Raw genomic sequence first — 20,709 nt, 5'->3', positions numbered from 1 at the left:
TGGCAAGTCTATTCGTTCAGCAGCATTATGGGGAACACACTTTTAGTAAAATGTTTGTATTTATGTAATGCATGTTTCAGGTTTTCATTTAGGATAGCCTTTAAAGTGTCATTGATGACTAGAAGCTAGTGGTTTACAACTGTATCTCTGCTGCTGTTGACGCATCAGAGATTTTTTAACACACCACATTCCTCTGACTATACACTTTATTGTTCATTCAATTGGACTTGTGTTGCAATGATTGTGGTTGTATTTTTGTTATATTTGTAACATATATTTGGTAACATTCCCACATCTTCGAAGTTCCTCTTATTGGCCAAATTCTGCTTCTTCATATTGACAAACTCTTCTGAAACCTCTGAAACGAGGGCGGGAATGATGATCGTTTTTAGCCCAACCATTCTTACGCTGTGATTGGCCAGGATACCATTGTTTGATACATTGCATGTGAGCGCCGTCGTTCATGTATTGTGTTATTTCCTCATGTGCATGAATGACAACATAAAACACACATGAACTCATTCATACACACACACACAATGTGGGCTGTGTTGAAAACAACCACTACTATCCAGTCCATAACCTTCACCATAAACATATTGCATATGAATGTCATGTTGGTTTGTTGTTTGCTCACCCTTCTTTCTCCTTCCCATATGTTTGAGTTCAATCTGTGAATATGTCACATCACTGGACTCGACTGCATGCTCGTCTGAAAGAAAGAATAGATCTTTAAATTCACATAATCTGCATCTATAATTAATATCTACAATTATGTTAAATATAACAGATCCCTCTTTGAAAATCCTCATCTAAATAATAATGTATGATCATGAAGTACAGAATGCTACTGCAAACATTTTTGGTGGCTTGAGAACCTTTGGCGGTTTCATAGATGTTGTTGGTTGATTGGTTAATTTTATTGCTGGTCAGATGAGTTGGTTGAAACTATCTGTAAACATTATCTTAAAAAAATAATGTGTGTTTACTTGATTGATTGATTGATTGATTGATTGATTGATTGATTGATTGATTGTTTGTTTGTTTGTTTGTTTGTTTGTTTGTTTGTTTGTTTGTTTGTTTGTGTGTGTGTGTGTGTGTGTGTGTGTGTGTGTGTGTGTGTGTGTGTGTGTGTGTGTGTGTGTGTGTGTGTTTGTTTGTTTGATTGATTGATTGATTGATTGATTGATTGATTGATTGATTGATTGATTGATTGATTGATTATTTGTGATTGGGTGAAAGGCTGACCATGTTGAAGTGGGGAGTGGCCATCATCTGGATGTGGTCTCTGGTTGGTCCTCTGGTCTGGTGCTGAGTCCTGATTGGTTCCCTGGGCCTTGACAGATCTATTTCAAGATACATGTTTTGCCTCATAAAGTGGTAATTATGTACAGACAGACAGACAGACAGACAGACAGACAGACAGACAGACAGACAGACAGACATTTATCAGGGACAGATGGACAGACAACCTGCACAAGTGTATTCTACAGGTATCTCTCACATCCTGAAAGATGATAATCATGCAATGTATCATAATTATAGGCACAAAACAAAAAGGAATCAGTAATAACCTTCAATATTTGCAAACATTAAACACAGGAACTAGCATAGAAATAGTTCTAGAATGAGTCAGATCTCATCTCCTGGTTTAATCTGGAGGTGCTTTTAGACTGCTTAGCACATTCAGAGTCTAGCAGTTATTAATTATTAGTTTTCTGCTTTTCCCCTCAGCCACCAGTGTTAGGTTGGCGCATCCATCTCAATGTATTATCCACCAGCTTGGCAGTGCTCAGTATGAATTAATTAACCCAGTGCATCCCCTGTAATAGTCGACTATCTGTGGGAAATGTAATGTACAGTATACCAGTTGACATTCGTCATTGGTAACAGTGGAAACAGAGATGCAGTACTTACCTAACACAACATGGATCTGTAATAAAAAGAGTAAAACATGTTAAATAGTGTTTTGCACGGCAACCATTCCTCTGTGTTCAGTGTGACAACATACTAGGAGAGATTGTATTATATAAGATACAAACCGTCTTTAAGTGGATCTCACCTTTAGATGTTCTGTATCGACACAGCAGGAGCAGAAGGACGGTCAGTAGAATCAGAACAACAAGTCCTACGATCAACCCCGTTACCTGTAGAGAACTCTGTTCCACAGGTACGGTCACTGGAGGTTGAGTAGAACCAGACACTGAAGACTGAGTAGATGCAGACACTGAAGGTTGAGACACTATGGAGGCAATGAAAATGGCATTTAAAATTAATTAATTAGTATAGTTTCTTCTTCTTTCTTTTTTTTCTGCTTCCAACATTAACAGGTGCATCTCTCTCGCACAGAGAGACTCATTAGTCAGGGGATATTAGCAGAAAGATTTCTAATCTTGGAATACATTCCTTACCAAAAAAATCTTCACCAATCTGTTTGTAAAGGTGTCTAGTAACACATCTCACAAAGACTGAAATTCAGTTTCCCTAGGAGAATTTTTGACAGCTGCTGAAAGTTGGGGTACCCACCATTTCCCTTTATTTCTATGCTGGGCAAAAAAAATCAAATTGTAATTCTGTTTTAAGTAGCATGTGAGGGGTCAAACTAGGGTGTTTTTATGATTCTGAATCCATTGCAAGCATTTGTTTTGCACCAAAACCACTCCTTGGGCTAAAAACGGCCATAGCCATCCTTGTCCAGGTATACTTTTTGTGTAAAAAGCCCATTGAGATTGGGCTGTTTTTAGCCCAAGGAGTGGTTTTGGTGCAAAACAAATGCTTGCAATGGATTCAGAATCATAAAAACACCCTAGTTTGACCCCTCACATGCTACTTAAAACAGAATTAAATTTAGATTTTTTTGGCCCTGCATGGAAATGCAGGGAAATGGTGGGTACCCCAACTTTCAGCAGCTGTCAAAAATTCTCCTAGGGAAACTGAATTTCAGTCTTTGTGAGATGTGTTACTAGACACTTTTACAAACACATTGGTGAAGATTTTTTTTGGTAAGGAATTTATTCCAGGATTGGAAATCTTTCTGCTAATATCCCCTGACTACATGGAATGTGTGGCATGACACGCCACCCTAATCAAACTTAGTACAATCACAAGGAGGTACAAGTGCGTAATAAAAATGCATTTTCCGGAGGAAACCGAAGTGGCCGGGGGGCAAACACCAGCGAGGGAGAACAAGGGCACACTGGTGGCAACACAGAATTAAGACCAGCAAAATGCATACATGTGTGTACTCACTGCATATTTGAATACTGTTTAAACTAATGCTGTCAAAATTATCGCGCTAACGGCGGTAATACATTTTTGGAATTAATTGCGTTCAAATGTTTGACGCATTCAACGCACGTGCAGAATGGCCCGCCCTGAACGCTATGTTACTTTCGAGCCGTTGCCCACACGCAGGCTGCGCAGCCTCTCGTCTGCAGTAAAAATAAAACAAGAAAGAAATGACAAGTCATATTCTACCAGGTGCTCTGTGTGTGTGTGTGTGTGTGTGTGTGTGTGTGTGTGTGTGTGTGTGTGTGTGTGTGTGTGTGTGTGTGTGTGTGTGTGTGTGTGTGTGTGTGTGTGTGTGAGTGAGTGAGTGAGTGAGTGAGTGAGTGAGTGAGTGAGTGAGTGAGTGAGTGAGTGAGTGAGTGTGTGTGTGTGTGTGTGTGTGTGTGTGTGGTGCTCTTCGAGCACCTGGTAAAAATACACGTTCGCTACTCACCAAAACAAAGACGGTTTTAAGATGTTGAAAGCCTACTTTCCTTAATGGGAATACTAAGAGCCCCACACCTCACGTCTAAAATACACTTTTTGGCCAGAAAATTAAATATTCCACTGGAAGGAAAAACATTTTTCAATAGAAAAATTCCCTTGACCAGATCTGTAGGGAACGCAGTGGAGTAACTAAAACATTTTTTCCTTCAGGTGAAATATCTTATTTTCTGGCCAAAACGTGTATTTTAGATTGAGGTGGGGGGCTCCGAGTGGGCTTTCAACATCTAAAAACCGTCTTTGTTTTGATGAGTAGCGAAAGTGTATTTTTTATTTTGACTACAGACGAGAGGCTGCGGCCGCTGCGCAACCGGGGGGGTGCGGGGAACGGCTTGAAAGTAACATAGCGTTACGGAGAACTCCTTCTAACACTATGGACCAGAGCTAGCCCGCTCCATACATCTTCCCAATAAGTACTTGAGAGCGTAAAATTAAACAGGTCCATTTGGCAGTGGTGGAAGAAGTACTCAGATATTTTACTTAAGTAAAAGTAGCAATACCAAAATATAAAAATACTCTATACAATTAAAAGGCCTGCGTTCAAAATGTTACTTGAGCAAAAGTACAAAAGTATTGGCTTCAAAATATACTTAAAGTACCATCAGTAAAAGTACTAACATATTTGAAAAGATCTACAAGCTCACAACGCATCGCGATGCGAAACGTTGTGAGCTTGTAGTTCGGCTATTTTCAAATAGCCCATGTATAAAATAGGGCTAAAGTGGTTCATGTATGTTTTATAATGTAACAATTTATATCTGCAAAGTAATTAGTAACTAAAGCTGTCAAATAATTGTAGTTAAATTACAGTATTTGCCTCTATAGTGGAGTAGAAGTAAAAGTATTGAAAATGGGAAATACCCCAGTAAAGTAAACATTGCTCAAAAGTGTACTTAAGTACAGTGCTTGAGTAAATGTACTTAGTTGTGTTAGTTACACCACTGCCATTTGGTTTCATTCTACACTCTTACGAGTTAAAGATCTATAAGGGTCCATTTGGTTACCAACTCTCCATCATTTAGCTGGGGACCACCTGGTACCCCCTCCAGGACCACTGGTGGTCCCCGGACCACTGGTTGAGAACCACTTGTTTAGAGAAACAAAAAATGTGTTTTGCAAAAAACGGCCCCCTGGTGGCGCTATAACAGGCTCATCTGAAAATTGAAGGGAATTGGCATCCAGGGAGAGTGTATTCACAGTTTCGCTTCGATCGAGCCAACGATGCCGGAGATTAGCTGTTCACACACACACACACACACACACATACATACACACACACACACACACACACACACACACGGACGGACGGACGGACAGGGTGCAAAACATAGTCTCCCCATGCCTACGGGCTGGCGGAGACAATAAACAGTAACAGCAAATCAGTATACTCACATACTGCCATCCAGCTCTGTGGTGACTCTCCTCCATAATAGTTACACTTGTAGAATCCCTCATCAGACTTAGATACAGCAGGTATGATCATCTCTCCATTGGTTTTAGTTTGGACCAGTTCTTTGTTTTTATAAAAGTCCACGTTGGAGAGAGACGAGGCTGTTCTGTGTTTGCATTGAAGAGAGACAGAATGTCCCTCAGTCACAGGATGAACAGGACTCACCAGGATGACAGGACCATCTGTAAAACAATTAGCAAATCAAAACCCACATGTCCACGTGGTAACATTCATACTGAACTGATACAAAAGCATGTTTTCAATGAGTTGATGGAATGTTGCAGTATAGGTAGTTAGGTATTGAATTAAGTAAATAGACTCACTATGTACTGTGATGTTGACAGCATTGCTGTACTCTCCCAGTCCAGACTCACACCAGTACACTTTGGTGTTACTTTCACCTCGACCTAATAATTTGTTTTGTATACCGTAGGACTTGACTCTCCATTCAGTAGAGTTTCCCTCACAGCTCACTGAGTAAGACTTGGAATTAGACTCAGAGAGGAAGTGTTGAGTTCTGTTAGAACTCACTGTGAGAGAAAATGAAGAATGAACATCTAAAACACAACACAGAGGTAAAAGAAAAGAAAGAAACAGTGTTAATGACAGTTAGCTAAACTCAGGAAAAGTGAGAACAAGATCAGAGAATGTGAGCGAAAATATGAAGAATAGTAAGTAAGGCTGTCATGTAGGCCAGTGGTTCTCAACCTGTGGGTCAGGACGCCCAGGGAGGCCACATGGTTTTGGATGGGGGGGGGGTCCCCAGATGACAGTGAAGTGACAATGTAAGGACTTTTAAGACCTTTTTAATACCTAAAAATACCATCACTGCATCTAAAGTAATCAACAAACTATACTTTTAAAACTGGTCAAACATTGGCCAAATTGTCAAATTATATAAGAAAGAGGCAAGTCGATCTACAAGCTAGATCAGCTATTTTCACAATATTTATCTGTGGAACGAGTCAAACTCCTAAATGTAATAACTCAACTCCTACAATTCCAAGAGCTTGTCAGGGTGGGGGTCCTCGGATCACATATTATGATTATTTTGGGTGGTCGCACGGCCTGAAAAGGTTGAGAACCACTGATGTAGGCTATCTAGAAAACAACCTAGAAGAATGATGCATAGTGAATAAACTCACCACCAGACCAGACAGACTGAGGTTCACTGTATCGAGTGTAATAAACTGGGTCTCCTCTCCCAGCTTTACACGCATATCTTCCTGTGCCTGTAGGATCATGAATGACGTAGGAACCTTCTACAGTTCCATGGAGGCTATCAGGTATGAGCTCATAAGTGTAGGCGGTGAGTGATAGATTAGGAACAGCTCTGTACCAGTAGAACCTCCAGTCTGCAGATGGTTCTTTAACCTCACAGCTCAGAGTCACTGAGGCTCCAGGACTCAACCATGGAGGAGACACACTGAGAACAGGTGATGTGTCTGTTGGAAAGCACATGTATCTGCATTATAAACAGCTCTCAACGTTTTTTGGTTTTTTTAGCACACAAACACAAAGCATGCTAAACAGATTCTGCCAACAGGTAACATCCGGACTGGATTGTAATGTTACAAAATGTCAGAATCCACTTTGTTTGCTTTTGTTTGTGCTAAACGAGTGACTTTGAGACATGTTTCACTGTGCAATGCAGCTCAATGTGGAGCATATTTTGTAATATCAGTTTCTAATCATCAGAACAACCATTGAAGATATCTCTTATCTTATATTTGGAAGTTATACATGGTATAATTTCAACTCAAACCTCTGCCAAAATGTAATTTTGCTTTACAGACATAAAAGGCATTTAAAAAAGAATCCTTAAGACACATACCAACACTGCAGTTAATACTGATATTTATTTATTATACTGTATATTACTAGAAGTTTGGCCCGCTGCGCGGGCCTCCCATCTAGCGTGACGTAGCTTGTTTCTCACGCAGAATCTGGCAACCTCACTTTTGGTCCGGCAGAAGTGTTGTTTACAGACGTGAAGACGATAGTGTGGGTAATAATGTTTTGTTTGGGATGTACATGGCACGAAAAGGACGGACATATTAGCCTGACTGTGGTGGGAATAGGGACATTACCGCGGTGACTGCAAAGACATAATGTGTAAGTACTATGAGACATTTTTGGCTAATGCTAAACGGTGTGCTAAAGGTTTCTGTGCCAAAATATTGTTGGACGAAAATAATTATGCTCCAAAGAGGCAAATGTTTAGTGAGCAATGAAAAGTAGACGAAACAATGCGTAAATGAAGCATGCACGTTGTGGCTAGTGTTGTAGTGACATGTGATATGTTGTTGCTAGGGGTGAAAGTGGGCCGGAACGGTCAGGAATGGCGTTCCGGTCCCGAATCTTTTACCGGAACGAATAAGTCCCGAATAAGTCAAAGGCTGCTGTGAAAATCCCATATTAAACTAGAAAAAGTGCTCCTCGGAGCACAGGTCTCCGCCAGGTCAGGTAGGCTATTTTGGCCTCCTGGTGGCACTATAATAGGCCAATGTGAAAAGGGTGCCATTTCTTCTTAGGCCTTGCACGACAATCGGACACTGACTGCATTCATGATTTGAGGCATTTTGTTAAAAACATTTGTTTCGCTAAATTAGACCTGCTGGTGGCGCTATAACAGGCCAATGTTAAAAGGGTGGCATTTGTTCCTCAACATAGTCTGAATGTGCGTGCAAAGTTTGACCGCAATCAGAAGGTAAGTTCATGATTTGTGGAATTTTGTTCAAAACAAGCCAATAATGCAAACTTTAGATGTCAATCTTAGCCAATCAGTATGGAATATGAAAAATCAAACGCATCCGTCGTGATCACATGACTATAGAGATCATGTGTACCGATTTGCATGACATTTGGATAAAATTGGAAGGAGTAGTATAAAATAATGTGTTTTACATAAGTCGGCCTCCTGGTGGCGCTATAATGTTCATGATGTGTTCATGATTTGAGGCATTTTGTTCAAAACGGAGCACTCCTGCAAACTTTGGAAGACATTTTTAGCCAATCACCTGTTTCGTTTAATGACTATAGAGATACTGTGTACCGATTTGCGTGATTTTTGGACAAAATCTGTAGGAGTACTGTCAAAAAATATGTTTTGCACAAATCGGCCTCCTGGTGGCGCTATAAAAGGCCCATGAGAAGAATTTGGGGCAGAGGTTCTGAATTGGCATCCAGGGAGTGTGGTGTGCACAGTTTCGCTGCGATCAAGACCCGGAGATCAGCTGGTCACGGACGGACGGACGGACGGACAGGGGGAAAACATACTCTCTCGCCATGCCTTTCGGCCTGGCGGAGACAATTAGGCTACATGGGTACTTCTACTTCTATTTAAAAATAAAACGTGTGTTGAATTGTAACATTACAAGTATAGGTTTCCTTTTTGAAAGGAAACCAGATTTCTGGGGGCCGCTTGACTAACGTGCGTCAAGCCTACGTTCTCAAACTCCATGCTAGCTTGAGTAAAAAGTAAATAACACGGACGTGGGTCGTGGGACATTATGGAATATAAAGACTTTGGGGCAAAAGTTCATATTTACCACCATGCTCTCTGAAACCAAGACAATGTGGGCCTATGGAACAAAAGTGTGTTCTCTTTCGTCATCTTTGCAGAAGGTGAGTAATTAATCTATGCTGACAGTGGTGGAAAGTAACTAAGTACATGTACTCAAGTACTGTACTTGAGTATAATTTTAAGGTATTTTTACTTGACTGGAGTATTTCCAATTTGCAATATTTTTACTTCTATTCCAATACATCTCAGACAAGTATTTGAAAACTTTAGTTACTACTAGTTACTTTGTAGGTTTAAATTATTATGACAAAACATATATAAGCCGCTTCAGCCCTATTTAAACTTTGAAAATAGCCGATCGACAAGCTCACAAGCGATGACGCGTTGTGAGCTTGTAGATCTGCTATTTTCAAAATATTTTAATACATTTGATTTTAGCCATGGACACCCATCTGCAAATGTTTTGTGCCAGGGACCCCCAGAAGAGAACACTTGTCTTAAAAAAATAAATACAAACAATGTTCAAATACTGCACAAAAATAGCAGATGTACAAGCTTGCATCACGGGTGAACTGGCTTTAGAGTACTTGGTATTGTACAGTATGGTCAAGTTGGACAATATAGCTCTGTTTTCATCATGAGTATCAGGGGTGCAGCCATGGGTGGGCCTGGTGCACCCAATCGATTTTGCAAAAATAAATACAAATATTTGAATTACATTTCTTTTTAAAAATAATAAATCGGTAAAATCAGGCAAAAAATAAGAATTAAATAAAATAACCCTAACCTAACCCTAACCCTAAACCCGAAATAAAGTACCAAAATCCGTCAAATAATAAATGTACGCGCAGGCACGACACACGCACGCGCGCTGTGTTCATGTGTCAGTTCCGGCAAGAGTCAGCCACTTTCACCCCTGGTTGTTGTTGTGTTGATACCGAAACAATGCATTGGCATCACCGGGGCAGAGGAAGGGCTGACTTTTCGCAAATGTAATATAGGATATATTTACCTTCACAAACAACACCAGCATCTTCATCGTGGTTACAGTTGGTTCTTCCAAACCCTGCATGGCTGCACTGTGAGAGACTTGATTCACTGCCTGAACATCTGACACCATCCAACCAGATCTTCCCAACACCCTGTCCGAAGAATGCCTCATCCTTTGCTGACAGAGCCTTCCCACAGCCTAACTGTCTACACACTACCTTGGCATCACGCAGACCCCACTCATCATCACACACTGTCCCCCATCTGCCATCATAGTAGATCTCTACTCTGCCAGAACAGGAGTGTGGTCCGTCGACCAGCCTCACTGGACGATCAACTGAGTGAGAAGGAAAACATGAAACTTAATATTGTTACAAGAAGAACAGTTTAAAATGCATTGTGTAAAATGTCATAATGCCTGAAAATGATACAGTATGTGATGCATGAAGGTTTATAATAAGACACACAGCACTGCCCCCCCCCCCCCCCCCCCTGTTAAAATGTGATCATCCTCTTCCATACACATAATTCCTAGCCATCTCAATACTGTAAACCAGGCCAAGACCAAACAACTCGGTGCAGCTACTTGCTACGACCTCGCTCGTGGTTCAGGTGCAAAAGTAAATAATAATATTATTTATGTTCTTATAATACTGTATATAATGTGTCTGTTAATATTATATTTTTTCGTTGCTCTTCCTCATGGACCTACTTGCGGATCATACCAGTGTCAATCTACCTTATGTGGATTATGCGGTCGACACGCACTGACATTTTGCACCTTAATCCCATGTACAACGCACTGACTTTTGTCTTTTTTTGTGTGTTTTGCAAGCACCTTAAAAAAAATAATATATATATATATATATATACTATATTCTGATAGTAATCATTGCTATAGAGTGTTTTTTCAGTAACTGGAGTCTCCCTGTCTCTCCAGCTCTTTAATAAACAGAAAATATTTTTTTTCGGTAGGTGTCAGAATCTCAGCCAATCAGGAGAAAGTACCCATTTTTAAGCTTAATTTGTATAGTGTTCCAGTTCCAATTTTGCCTGCTCATTTCTTAGTGTCATCACTTCCAATTTCACTTGTTTAATCTGTATCCTGATTGAGTTCTCTGTCCTGGTTGGAAAAAAATTGGAAATGAAACTGAAACTGAAACGAAAATGCATTTTCTGTTTAATAAAGAGGTGGAGAGACAAGGAGACTAGAATATAGAGCTATTTAGCAATTATTTTAACCAACGCAAATCACTTACCCTACCTTTAACTAACGTCCATAAGTAGGCTATATCATGCACAGTATAGGCTACATCTGCTGCTATGCTCATACCTTATCTCAGGTACCATGTGTAAATATGTAGATCATTTCTTGGTTTTCTTTGATTGATCTCCTTTTTCCCTTTGCCCCCCCCCCCTTCTCCTTCTTCCCTTTATTTTTTTCTAAGGAAATAACAATACGATGGTCGATGGGAACTATGCACAAAAAACGAATTTCACCCACTTTCTGACTTCTGGCTCATTGACATGGCCACATCTAGAAGTGTTGACGTGCAATGTTTATGGGACTGAAAAACATGAATGTTCAACCTTTTCTTGGTATAGATCTACAAGCTAATTATACGTAGCATCGCAGTGTTGATAGCTTGTAGATCTGTGTTTTTTTATTCTTGAATGAGCTGCTCCACGGCTCTGAGCTGTTCTATGCAGCAGCTGAACACAGACAGACTGTGGCTCAGACAAAATACAACCGCGACAGCGAAGAAGACAGAGCACTTTAACTCGGTCAGAAACAAAAACTAATTGTGTTCATTGCTACTGTTGCTTGGATGAGTAATATGTAATAATATTACTGTTTTGGCAAAAGGAATAAGTTACACTACTCATTACAGAGGAAAATAATAATATTACAGTAATATTACTAAGTAACACGTTACTGCCCAACACTGTCTATCACTACCCATAATGCAATGAATTGACGTTGTCTCACCATCTGTTTGAGCAGGTCCACAGCAGATGAGGAAATACAGCACTGTGGAGAGAGAGAGAGAGAGAGAGAGAGAGAGAGAGAGAGAGAGAGAGAGAGAGAGAGAGAGAGAGAGAGAGAGAGAGAGAGATGTTAATAGTTCAGTGTTAGCTCAATGACACTTTGACCTTAACCCAGGGGGTCAAAATACCACTTACCCTATACTTTCAAGTGGGCTAGCCTGTTTTATAAACTGGCCCAGATTAAACCCCGGGACCAACCCACCAACCCACTTCAACGTATATTTGGGGCTTTTACACCTGGAGCCTTCTGATTCCCAAGTGGACACTCTACCTGCTGGTAGCAGTTTGCGTTGCAGATCTCTCGATCGCGACGGCACTCGAATGATGATGGTGACGACTCTACCTCCTGAGCAACTACCTCTCCTAACTGAATACAGTTTAATTCAACTACCTCTCCTAACTGAATACAGTTTGATTCAACTACCTCTCCTAACTGAATACAGTTTGATTCAACTACCTCTCCTAACTGAATACAGTTTGATTCAACTACCTCTCCTAACTGAATACAGTTTAATTCAACTACCTCTCCTACCTGAATACAGTTTGATTCAAGTTCATGTAAACTTAATCAGTTCAGATCTCCATTCTGTTCACTTCAATAGTTCATTTCATTTGAAGTGGTGTTCATGTTCATTTTAATAATATTTCACCTATAAGTGTATTAATCATAGTTTAATATTCAACTATGTTCTCCTGCAGCTCACAGGTGGATGTGTGTGTGTGTGTGTGTGTGTGTGTGTGTGTGTGTGTGTGTGTGTGTGTGTGTGTGTGTGTGTGTGTGTGTTTGTGTGTGTGTGTGTGTGCGTGCGTGCGTGTGTGCGTGCATGTGTGTTGTTCTGTTGGTCCCGCGTTTGGTTCCTGTTCCTCTCACTGACTCTCTTCCTCTCTTTTAACTCATTTTGTCAGTTAAACATTTAGACTGCATCTATAATCAAACACTTCTACTGAGAACCTCAGGTTGACTAACATTACATGTAAACCTCATAACCACTCATGTTGGGCTTCCATTTGCTCCAGATAAAAAATAATAATAACACATAAAATAAAATAAAAACTAAACCACAACTTTAATAGCCTTGTTTAATAATAAAATGAATGGACATAAGTGCAGAACTGAGAGCAGATACTCCGCCTCGACTAAATTAAATGAAACAGATAAAGTAAACCAAAACAAGATAAAAAATACTCACATGATATTATGCAGGTCGATGCAAACGTCATCCTGACGTGTGACTGAATGCTGCGTATACAGACTACAGTACAATACAGTTGGCTGCAACGTCCACTTCCTGTTTGGTAAGATGCTCAACCCAACAGAACATAGGAAGTGCTTTTGTGTCGGCACTCGTATGTGTCCCCTTCCAACAGATTGAGACACACTTAGCGGGTAATGAAAAGCCACAAATGAGCTTAATACTATACATATATACTTTTTTGGGGTGTTCTTTGTTTTCTTTTTTTCATATATGTTCCGATTTCAGTGAATGACTAGCCTGGCTCCACCCCCTGAATCCTTTGCCTAGCATTCAGGGTCTGGTGACGCTTTCGAAGGCGGGTGTTGCTCGGTTGAAAATCTGACCGACGAATCGGGATCGGGACAATCCAGTATGAACCAATCGCGTTGGCTCATAGTGGAGTCCCACTTTGGCCACGCCCCCATCTCAGAACTCCGCTGCATTGAGAGGGCTTTCAGACTGAATAATGGAGTGAAACGAAATGAAAATTCAGGCTGAGTGTCAGGCTAGTGAATGACAAGTCTTTTGAAAGCTTACATTCTATTATTTCATAATCTCTAAAAAGATGACAAATGACCATGGGCTACTTTTGGCTCATACCATAGTGGGTCACATATTCTTCAATCTGGGAACCCATCACCAACTGAAAATGAAAAACAGCGCCCTCTGCTGTTTGTTCTATGTCTGTTGGCTCTGGGCGGAAGAAAACGTAACGCCAGAGCGCAAGGAAACCGGTGTTTGTTGTATGCCTTCAGCGCATCACTTCCGGTTGGTGCGACTATGTTTTCATTCCCACTAACAATATTTCTACACGGAACACTAACACCACTTCTCCCAGAGAACATGGATCGTATTGGTTATAAGCCCACTTGTTTCTATGATGAAAGAGTAAGTTAAAATGTGAATATATTTCCGTGGTTTTGTCTGCTCCGCGGACGCTATTGTTAAATTAGTTTCGGTTTGTTTCGAGGGCGGAAGGATCGACGGACACGTGAATCCCGCCCACTACATTTGATTGGGTAAAGCGCGGCCTGCTTCCTGATCTGAAGGCACGCCCATACGCACTCGTTATGACGAACCTCCCCGACAGATTCCAACGCAGTGCAGAAGCTGTTCTTGAGAGATTACATATTCTTAAGACTTTTGAGTTGAGCACGTCAGTTCCATCGTCTCTTGGCTGATCAGGAGGGGAACTCGAGGTATGACTTTAAATATGAGTTTGGTGCCTGGACTGCCTCAATAGAACAGGATCTGAAAGTCTGGAGCGCACTTGCCTACATGGGATGAGGAGAGTGTGGTCATCTGACACGAGGGATGATCTCAAGAGGCGGCTGTTCGTAGCTACAGTGGAGTCAGTACTGCTGTACGGGGCTGAGACACGGATGCTCTCAGTACAGCAGGAAAAGGCCCTGGATGGCGTCTACACAAGAACAGGGCCGGACTGGGACCGAAATTCAGCCCTGGCATTTTGGTCCGAACCGGCCCACCACCCCCCGGGCCGTTTTGTCAACGGGGGGGGGGGGTCCGTTTAGTTTTTTTGGGGCGGAGGGGGGGGGGGAGTTTCACTGTTTCAGCCCAGCCCTGCACATGAACTCTGCAGCCGCACTGAGGCCCCTGCTGGAAAGCATCCCAGCCTAAACATTAACTTAACTAATAATTGGGCCGCAAAACCCAGATTTCTTTTTTTCTTTTTTTTTTCGCCCAGCGGCCCACTGGCCCAGCGGCCCACCAGGCATTTGCCCCGTACGCCAAATGGCCAGTCCGCAGCTGCACAAGAATGCTATACGAATGCCACTTGATGTCACATGGGAGGACCACATCAGACATGTGGACCTACATGACCTCTTCAGGTCAGAGAGAGAAGGATGAGGCTGGCAGGACACTGAGTCAGGAACCCTGCTGGCAGGGAGCCAACTAACACTTTAACCCAAGACACTAGGAGGGGAAAGAGGCGCACGACATGTGCCCCAAAACATCCAGTCACAACGTTTTCCTATGATTTGCATAATCATACAGTGCCAGTGTTTTTCTCTGGTGACCAGGCTGTGCACACAATGCAGCTTTAAGAATGTTCAGCGAGTTCAAATGGGATCATAATATTGATTTATTTTATTTGTTCATTTGACAGAGACAACGCACAGTAAACATATTGCATCAGAAATGGCTATAAGATCATTTACATCTGTTTTTCCTGGGTGGGTGTCATCGGTAGCCCTTAAATTCAGAGAATTACTCAAATTCAACAGGCAAATGATTTAAAACACTATATATGAAGCAGATTCAATATAATAGCATTATCACAGTAAAATATTACAATACATAAAAAATACAAAGCCAAAGTTATGGCAAATTAATCTCTGTTGCACCTAGTTCAGAACATTATTATTATTATTATCATTATTATCATTATTATTACATTTATGCTCATGTATTTAGTACAAGGTATACAAAATGAAACATATCAAAAAGAAACAGTTGATGTGCAAGAAAGGAAGAAGCTAATAGGTTTATTTAGAATCCTAATTTAAAAACTAAATCTAAAAAATCCTTCTAAATCTTGAACTACGTTTTCTGAAAAACTTCAAATATTCACTCAAAATTTACCAAAAACATATGTTGCTATATATACTGTACATGTAACAAGAACCCCAAAAGGGGTTCTCGTCCTGAAAGGTATAGATGGGTTTCCGCACGACGTCATCACAGAGCAGAGTGCGCAATCTGCGCATGCGGGTGGTAGAACGAACCGGAAGCGCCATTCACTCTGTTGTTATTTTCGGGATTTAGATAGGCATAATGCTGCTATTTTAGGCATAATAGGCATAATGCTGCTATTATATACAAACAGATCCAACTTCCGACAAATCATTTTTATTGAGTAAAGAAGATATTACAAACTGCATCATTTAATCTACTTTCATTAAACCCGGTGAAGACCATTTCTATTATGAATGTACATTTGACTAGAGCTGCTGCGGGTAATAGCGCCCTCTACTGCTCAACCCTCCACTGCGCGCGCATCATCCTCTCATGTTTACAAACAGGAAACCCATCTATAGATACAAATAGGGGTTCCCGCCCAAAATGGGTTCATGGAAGAAATCATTACAGCACGTGGATTAACCGTTCAAGTATTACACCCTTTATATCGTTCTACCGCTTGGTTGTTTTGACCCCCACCCGCTGTGCGCTCATCTGAGCCATCTGAACAGACATCTGCTGGTTGAAGCTGTAACAGCAACCAACCCCCCTCCCTCCCCACTGAGGGGACCAGAAAAAAAAAAAGATCTCTTCATTAGGCTTCCATGAGGCTTCCATCTTCATTTACACACCTGGAATAAAACAACATCATACAACTTTAAACACTTAAAAACCAGGCACACTGACTGACACTGAATAACATATTACAGTCTTGGCACATCTATTTAACTTCCATAAGGTAACATTATAAAGGATATACAGAGATTATGTGGCTCCTCCCAACTGTAAATGTTTTCCTACAGTTTGAGAATGAGCCAAATTATTGTTTTAGTCTCATAATAATGACATAACATATCACTGTGTGCTTTCACCTTCACTTCATCAAAACCCTCTCACTGCTCCTCTTCCTTGTTACAGGTCACACACATGGACACAAGATGTGTTGGCCTTCAGGGCCCCTCACACCAAGAACAATAACTATAACTACAATGAACTATATATATATATTGTTTTAAAAAACGTTCTAATTGAAGTTCTAATTGGATGGTAGAGTCCACATCACAACTATAACGACAGTGGGGTCACTTTCAGAGCAAAATGCACCATAGAAACACTGACAGCCGATCAAAGTACATCCCAATTTACAGGACGTCATGTTCAACATGTTTACATAATATTATTATTCATCGGTGTGGATGCTCACATCATATTATTGTTATAACTATACTAATTCTACATCATTATCATTCGACTTATTAATGGTGTGGACTAGGTTATGTGAGCGGAGCAGAGCTGGAGTTGAGTGTGGAGCGGGACGATTTTTCACGTAGCGGAGTTTATAAAAAAGGTCAGGGAGCGGAACTCGGAGCGAGGACCGCCCGCCGCTCCAAGCCGCTCCGGTCGGGGCCACGCACCACATGTTTGAACATGTGTCAGTGATGTTTATATCAGCAACCAATCAAAGTGACTTGAACCTGGTGATTTATCCGCACAATTTAATATTGTCCGTCTTATTAGAAAAGACAATGGACAATTCCTACATATAAAGGATACTTGGGTGGTATGTTTCGCGTCATAGTTGCTGTCCATATAGGCTCTTTACACTGAGGGGATGCATTTTGGGTCAAAAGAGGAAGTGTTTTGTACACGCAGCAAAATACATCTTCTTTTTTTTTTTTGCTGCTGAGCGGACGGGCCTGAGCGGCGCGGCAAGAGTTGACTATGGGGGATATGAGTTACGATTCAGTCCCTATCGAATGGCGCTGAATTTACAGTACGCTAATAAGACCTACCAAGGTCAACTTTGTATCAAAGTAGACATTAACTATCTGCAGTTAGTTTTTACCACCTTTTGATGAATGGCACTGCTAAAGAGGGACAGTGTAATTGACTATTTAGTTGTCAACAACAGCAGACACTAATGGAGGAGTAACATAAACACTTAAAGTAATACTAGGTAACGTTTTCAACAAAACTAAAGTTAAATTGTATATCTTTTGCGAGTGGCAAAAGTTTCACAACACCCACTCCGTGAATTTCACCCCCGGAAGCCTTTTATTTATATATTTTCTATTGAACGTGTACGGGGGGGACTTTCCCGGGAAAATGACGTTCCTGGCCAACGTCATGACGTCGTGGCCGACGTCCTCAGGAACTACCGCAACGGTTTCCTGTTTGGCCAGGAACTACCGCGCTATTAACAAAAAGGAACCTCACGCTGATTTTAAGATAATGTAGGATTGGAAGATCGAAAAATAACAGAAAAAGAAAGCACAGCTCATGGTAACTAATGCTCCACTGGCTAAGAGAAACGATCCGTAGATAGTATAAAACAATTAAAAGATCGCTTTTTGAAACGCTTCCGGCTTCCGGTGAAAACGAATGGAATTCTGGGTAATCGAGGACTAGGGAAATTGTATGCAGTGACGGTAGTGACCAGCAGAGGTTGCTAAAACTCGTTAGTTGTGAATTTGCATTGTACAACTTTAAATGACATGACATGATGTTGATCAAAGTGACGCATGAGGTGTTGATGAAATGACTATTTATGGTTATCAGCAGCATTAGCTCTGCAGCTGTTCTACGTGAAGATAGAATCTTACCAAGAGATGTTCCTGCTTTGACCTGAGAATAAACTGTATCTTCACTTTGTTCTGGAGCTGCTGATTCTGTCAAAAATACACATGTGATGTTACCAGACATTATATGTAGTGCATTTGAATCCACAGTCTGTTGTTTCAAGTGAAGTTTCAGGCTTTAACCATAATATGAAGCTGTCTGTTCAGTATATCTGTATTTTCTCATTATGTTTCAATGAAAAAGATGCATTGTAAAGGGAAAACTATAGCATATTGTAAATTGACAGTGTATGACAGTGGATGTACATTTCACCTACCTTTCGTATTCTTGTCTTTGTTTTGGTAGTTAACCTGGACGTAGGTCACATCTGCTTCTACAACACAACACACAAGTCAGAGCAGTAGTTTAAATACAAATCACGCGGCACACAGTTTACACACCTTTTGGCAGATATGTACATATCACATCCATGTACGGTAGATTTCGTTCAATTTACAATACAGTTCAGCTTCTTTCAAAGTCACAATGACCAGTTAGAAGTTTGCTGAAGTGTAATGCTCATTTCTTAAAAAATACAATACTGCTATGATACATATACAGTAGGCTACTACTATTGGGGGTAAATAATTAACCTAAACAAAGGTGACCCTTGATACTTTACACCCAAAAGGAAATCAATGTACTTGAAACATTGAATATGTAGCTACCTGTGTGTGATCCAGTCTTCACATCAGAATACAAAGAACTCTCAAATGGATCAGCAGGTTTCTCTGTGGAGGAAACTCTTTGTTAAGAACACTCATTTATGTTTAGCTACCTATATGGTTATACACCGTTATGAACTATTATGTTTAGATACCTATTCAAATGAGTGTACACTGGTAAGAAGACGCAGTCTGTAACTAGAAAAAGTGCTCCTCGGAGCACAGGTCTCCGCCAGGTCAGGTAGGTTATTGTGGCCTCCTGGTGGCGCTATAATAGGCCAATGTGAAAAGGGTGCCATTTCTCCTGGTGGCGCTATAACAGGCCCATGTGAAAGAAATTGGGGCAGAGGTTCTGAATTGGCATCCAGGGAGTGTGTGTGCACAGTTTCGTTGCGATCAAGCCAACGGTGTGGGAGATTAGCTGTTCACAGACGGACGGACGGACGGACGGACGGACGGACGGACGGACGGACGGACGGACGGACGGACACACACACACACGGACGGACGGACAGGGTGCAAAACATACTCTCGGAGACAATAACATTGTGAGATGGACATTGTGTGGTAGTTGGCATACTTTATGACATTCATAGGGAGTGCAATTTACCCTGTAGGCTCTCAGATACAATGAGTTGTGTAATTTCCTCGTGAGCATGAATGACAACATAACACACACACACGCACACGCACACGCACACACACACACACACACACGCACACGCACACACACACACACACACACACACACACACATAAACACAAACTTAGTCCATCACCGTAATAATATTTCATGTACATTTCATGATTGTTTGTTTGCTCACCCTTCCTTTTCTTGCTCATACGTTTGAGTTGAACCTGTGAATATGTCACATCACCGGAATCAGCCGCAGCCTCGTCTGAAACAAAGACCCACAGACTTATTTAGATTCAAATGATCTCCACATATAATTAATCTCTCCAATTCTGTCAAATCTAACAGCTCCCAATCATGAAGTACAGTATATGCTACTGTACAATTTACAGCCACTTAAGAGCCTTTTATTGCTTCATAGATGTTGGCGCCACCTGCTGGTAGAGGAAAGCAGAGGTTGACTTGATCAGTTCAGTTCATGTTACTGTAAACATTTCCTTCAAAATAATAAAACATTTTATTGATTAGGGTTAGGTTAGATTGATTGATTGATTGATTGATTGATTGATTGATTGATTGATTGATTGATTGATTGATTGATTGATTGATTGGTTGATTGGTTGAAAGGCTGACCATGCTGAAGTTGGGAGTGGCCGTCATCTGGAAGTCCTCTCTGGTTGGTCCCCTGGTCTGCTGCTGAGTCCTGAATTGTTCCCTGGGACTTGACAGATCTATTTCAAGATACATATTTAGCAACACAAAGTACTGAATAACTACACATTGGTGTAGTTAATGACTACACATCCTTCTACACATCCTTCTCAGTTCACGGTGGGCTCTATCATTAGGGACAGATGGACAGACTAACTGTATTGTACGTGTATCTCTCACACTCTGAAAGGTGTTAAGGCCATGAATAATAACACTATCCTAGAGCAATGGTTCTCAAAGTGGGGTCCGGGGTATCAGGGGGTCCCCATGCAAAATGTGTTAATACATCGTCACAATCATTTTAACCCCTTTATCCATATTTTATATTTTTGCTATTCAAAAATAGCAGATATACAAGC

At 41.0% G+C, this 20,709-nt stretch overlaps 1 protein-coding gene and 1 long non-coding RNA gene across 2 annotated transcripts; both read right to left on the bottom strand.

Annotated features, from left to right (window-relative positions):
- Positions 1-5,741: 5,741 nt before the first annotated feature.
- On the bottom strand, positions 5,742-13,658 carry LOC308090928 (scavenger receptor cysteine-rich domain-containing group B protein-like; the record flags this gene model as incomplete). Its single annotated transcript, XM_080436202.1, has 5 exons — positions 5,742-5,751; positions 6,561-6,666; positions 9,760-10,074; positions 11,728-11,769; positions 13,622-13,658. 5 exons carry the CDS (start codon positions 13,656-13,658, stop codon positions 5,742-5,744), a joined length of 510 nt encoding a protein of 169 aa, XP_080292328.1.
- A 2,363-nt stretch (positions 13,659-16,021) lies between these two features.
- Positions 16,022-20,392, bottom strand: LOC308090310. Its single transcript, XR_013933604.1, has 6 exons — positions 20,273-20,392; positions 19,830-19,904; positions 19,009-19,071; positions 18,618-18,674; positions 18,325-18,390; positions 16,022-16,353 (listed from the first exon to the last, which is right to left on the bottom strand). It is a non-coding gene; the product is annotated as an uncharacterized lncRNA (long non-coding RNA).
- Between the last annotated feature and the right edge of the window lie 317 nt (positions 20,393-20,709).

The sequence above is a fragment of the Gymnoscopelus braueri genome (genome assembly GCF_963280865.1).
Source record: "Gymnoscopelus braueri genome assembly, chromosome: 8".
Lineage (NCBI taxonomy): Eukaryota > Metazoa > Chordata > Actinopteri > Myctophiformes > Myctophidae > Gymnoscopelus > Gymnoscopelus braueri.
Note: the sequence above shows the minus strand (reverse complement) of the source record. Positions and strands in the feature narration are given on the sequence as shown.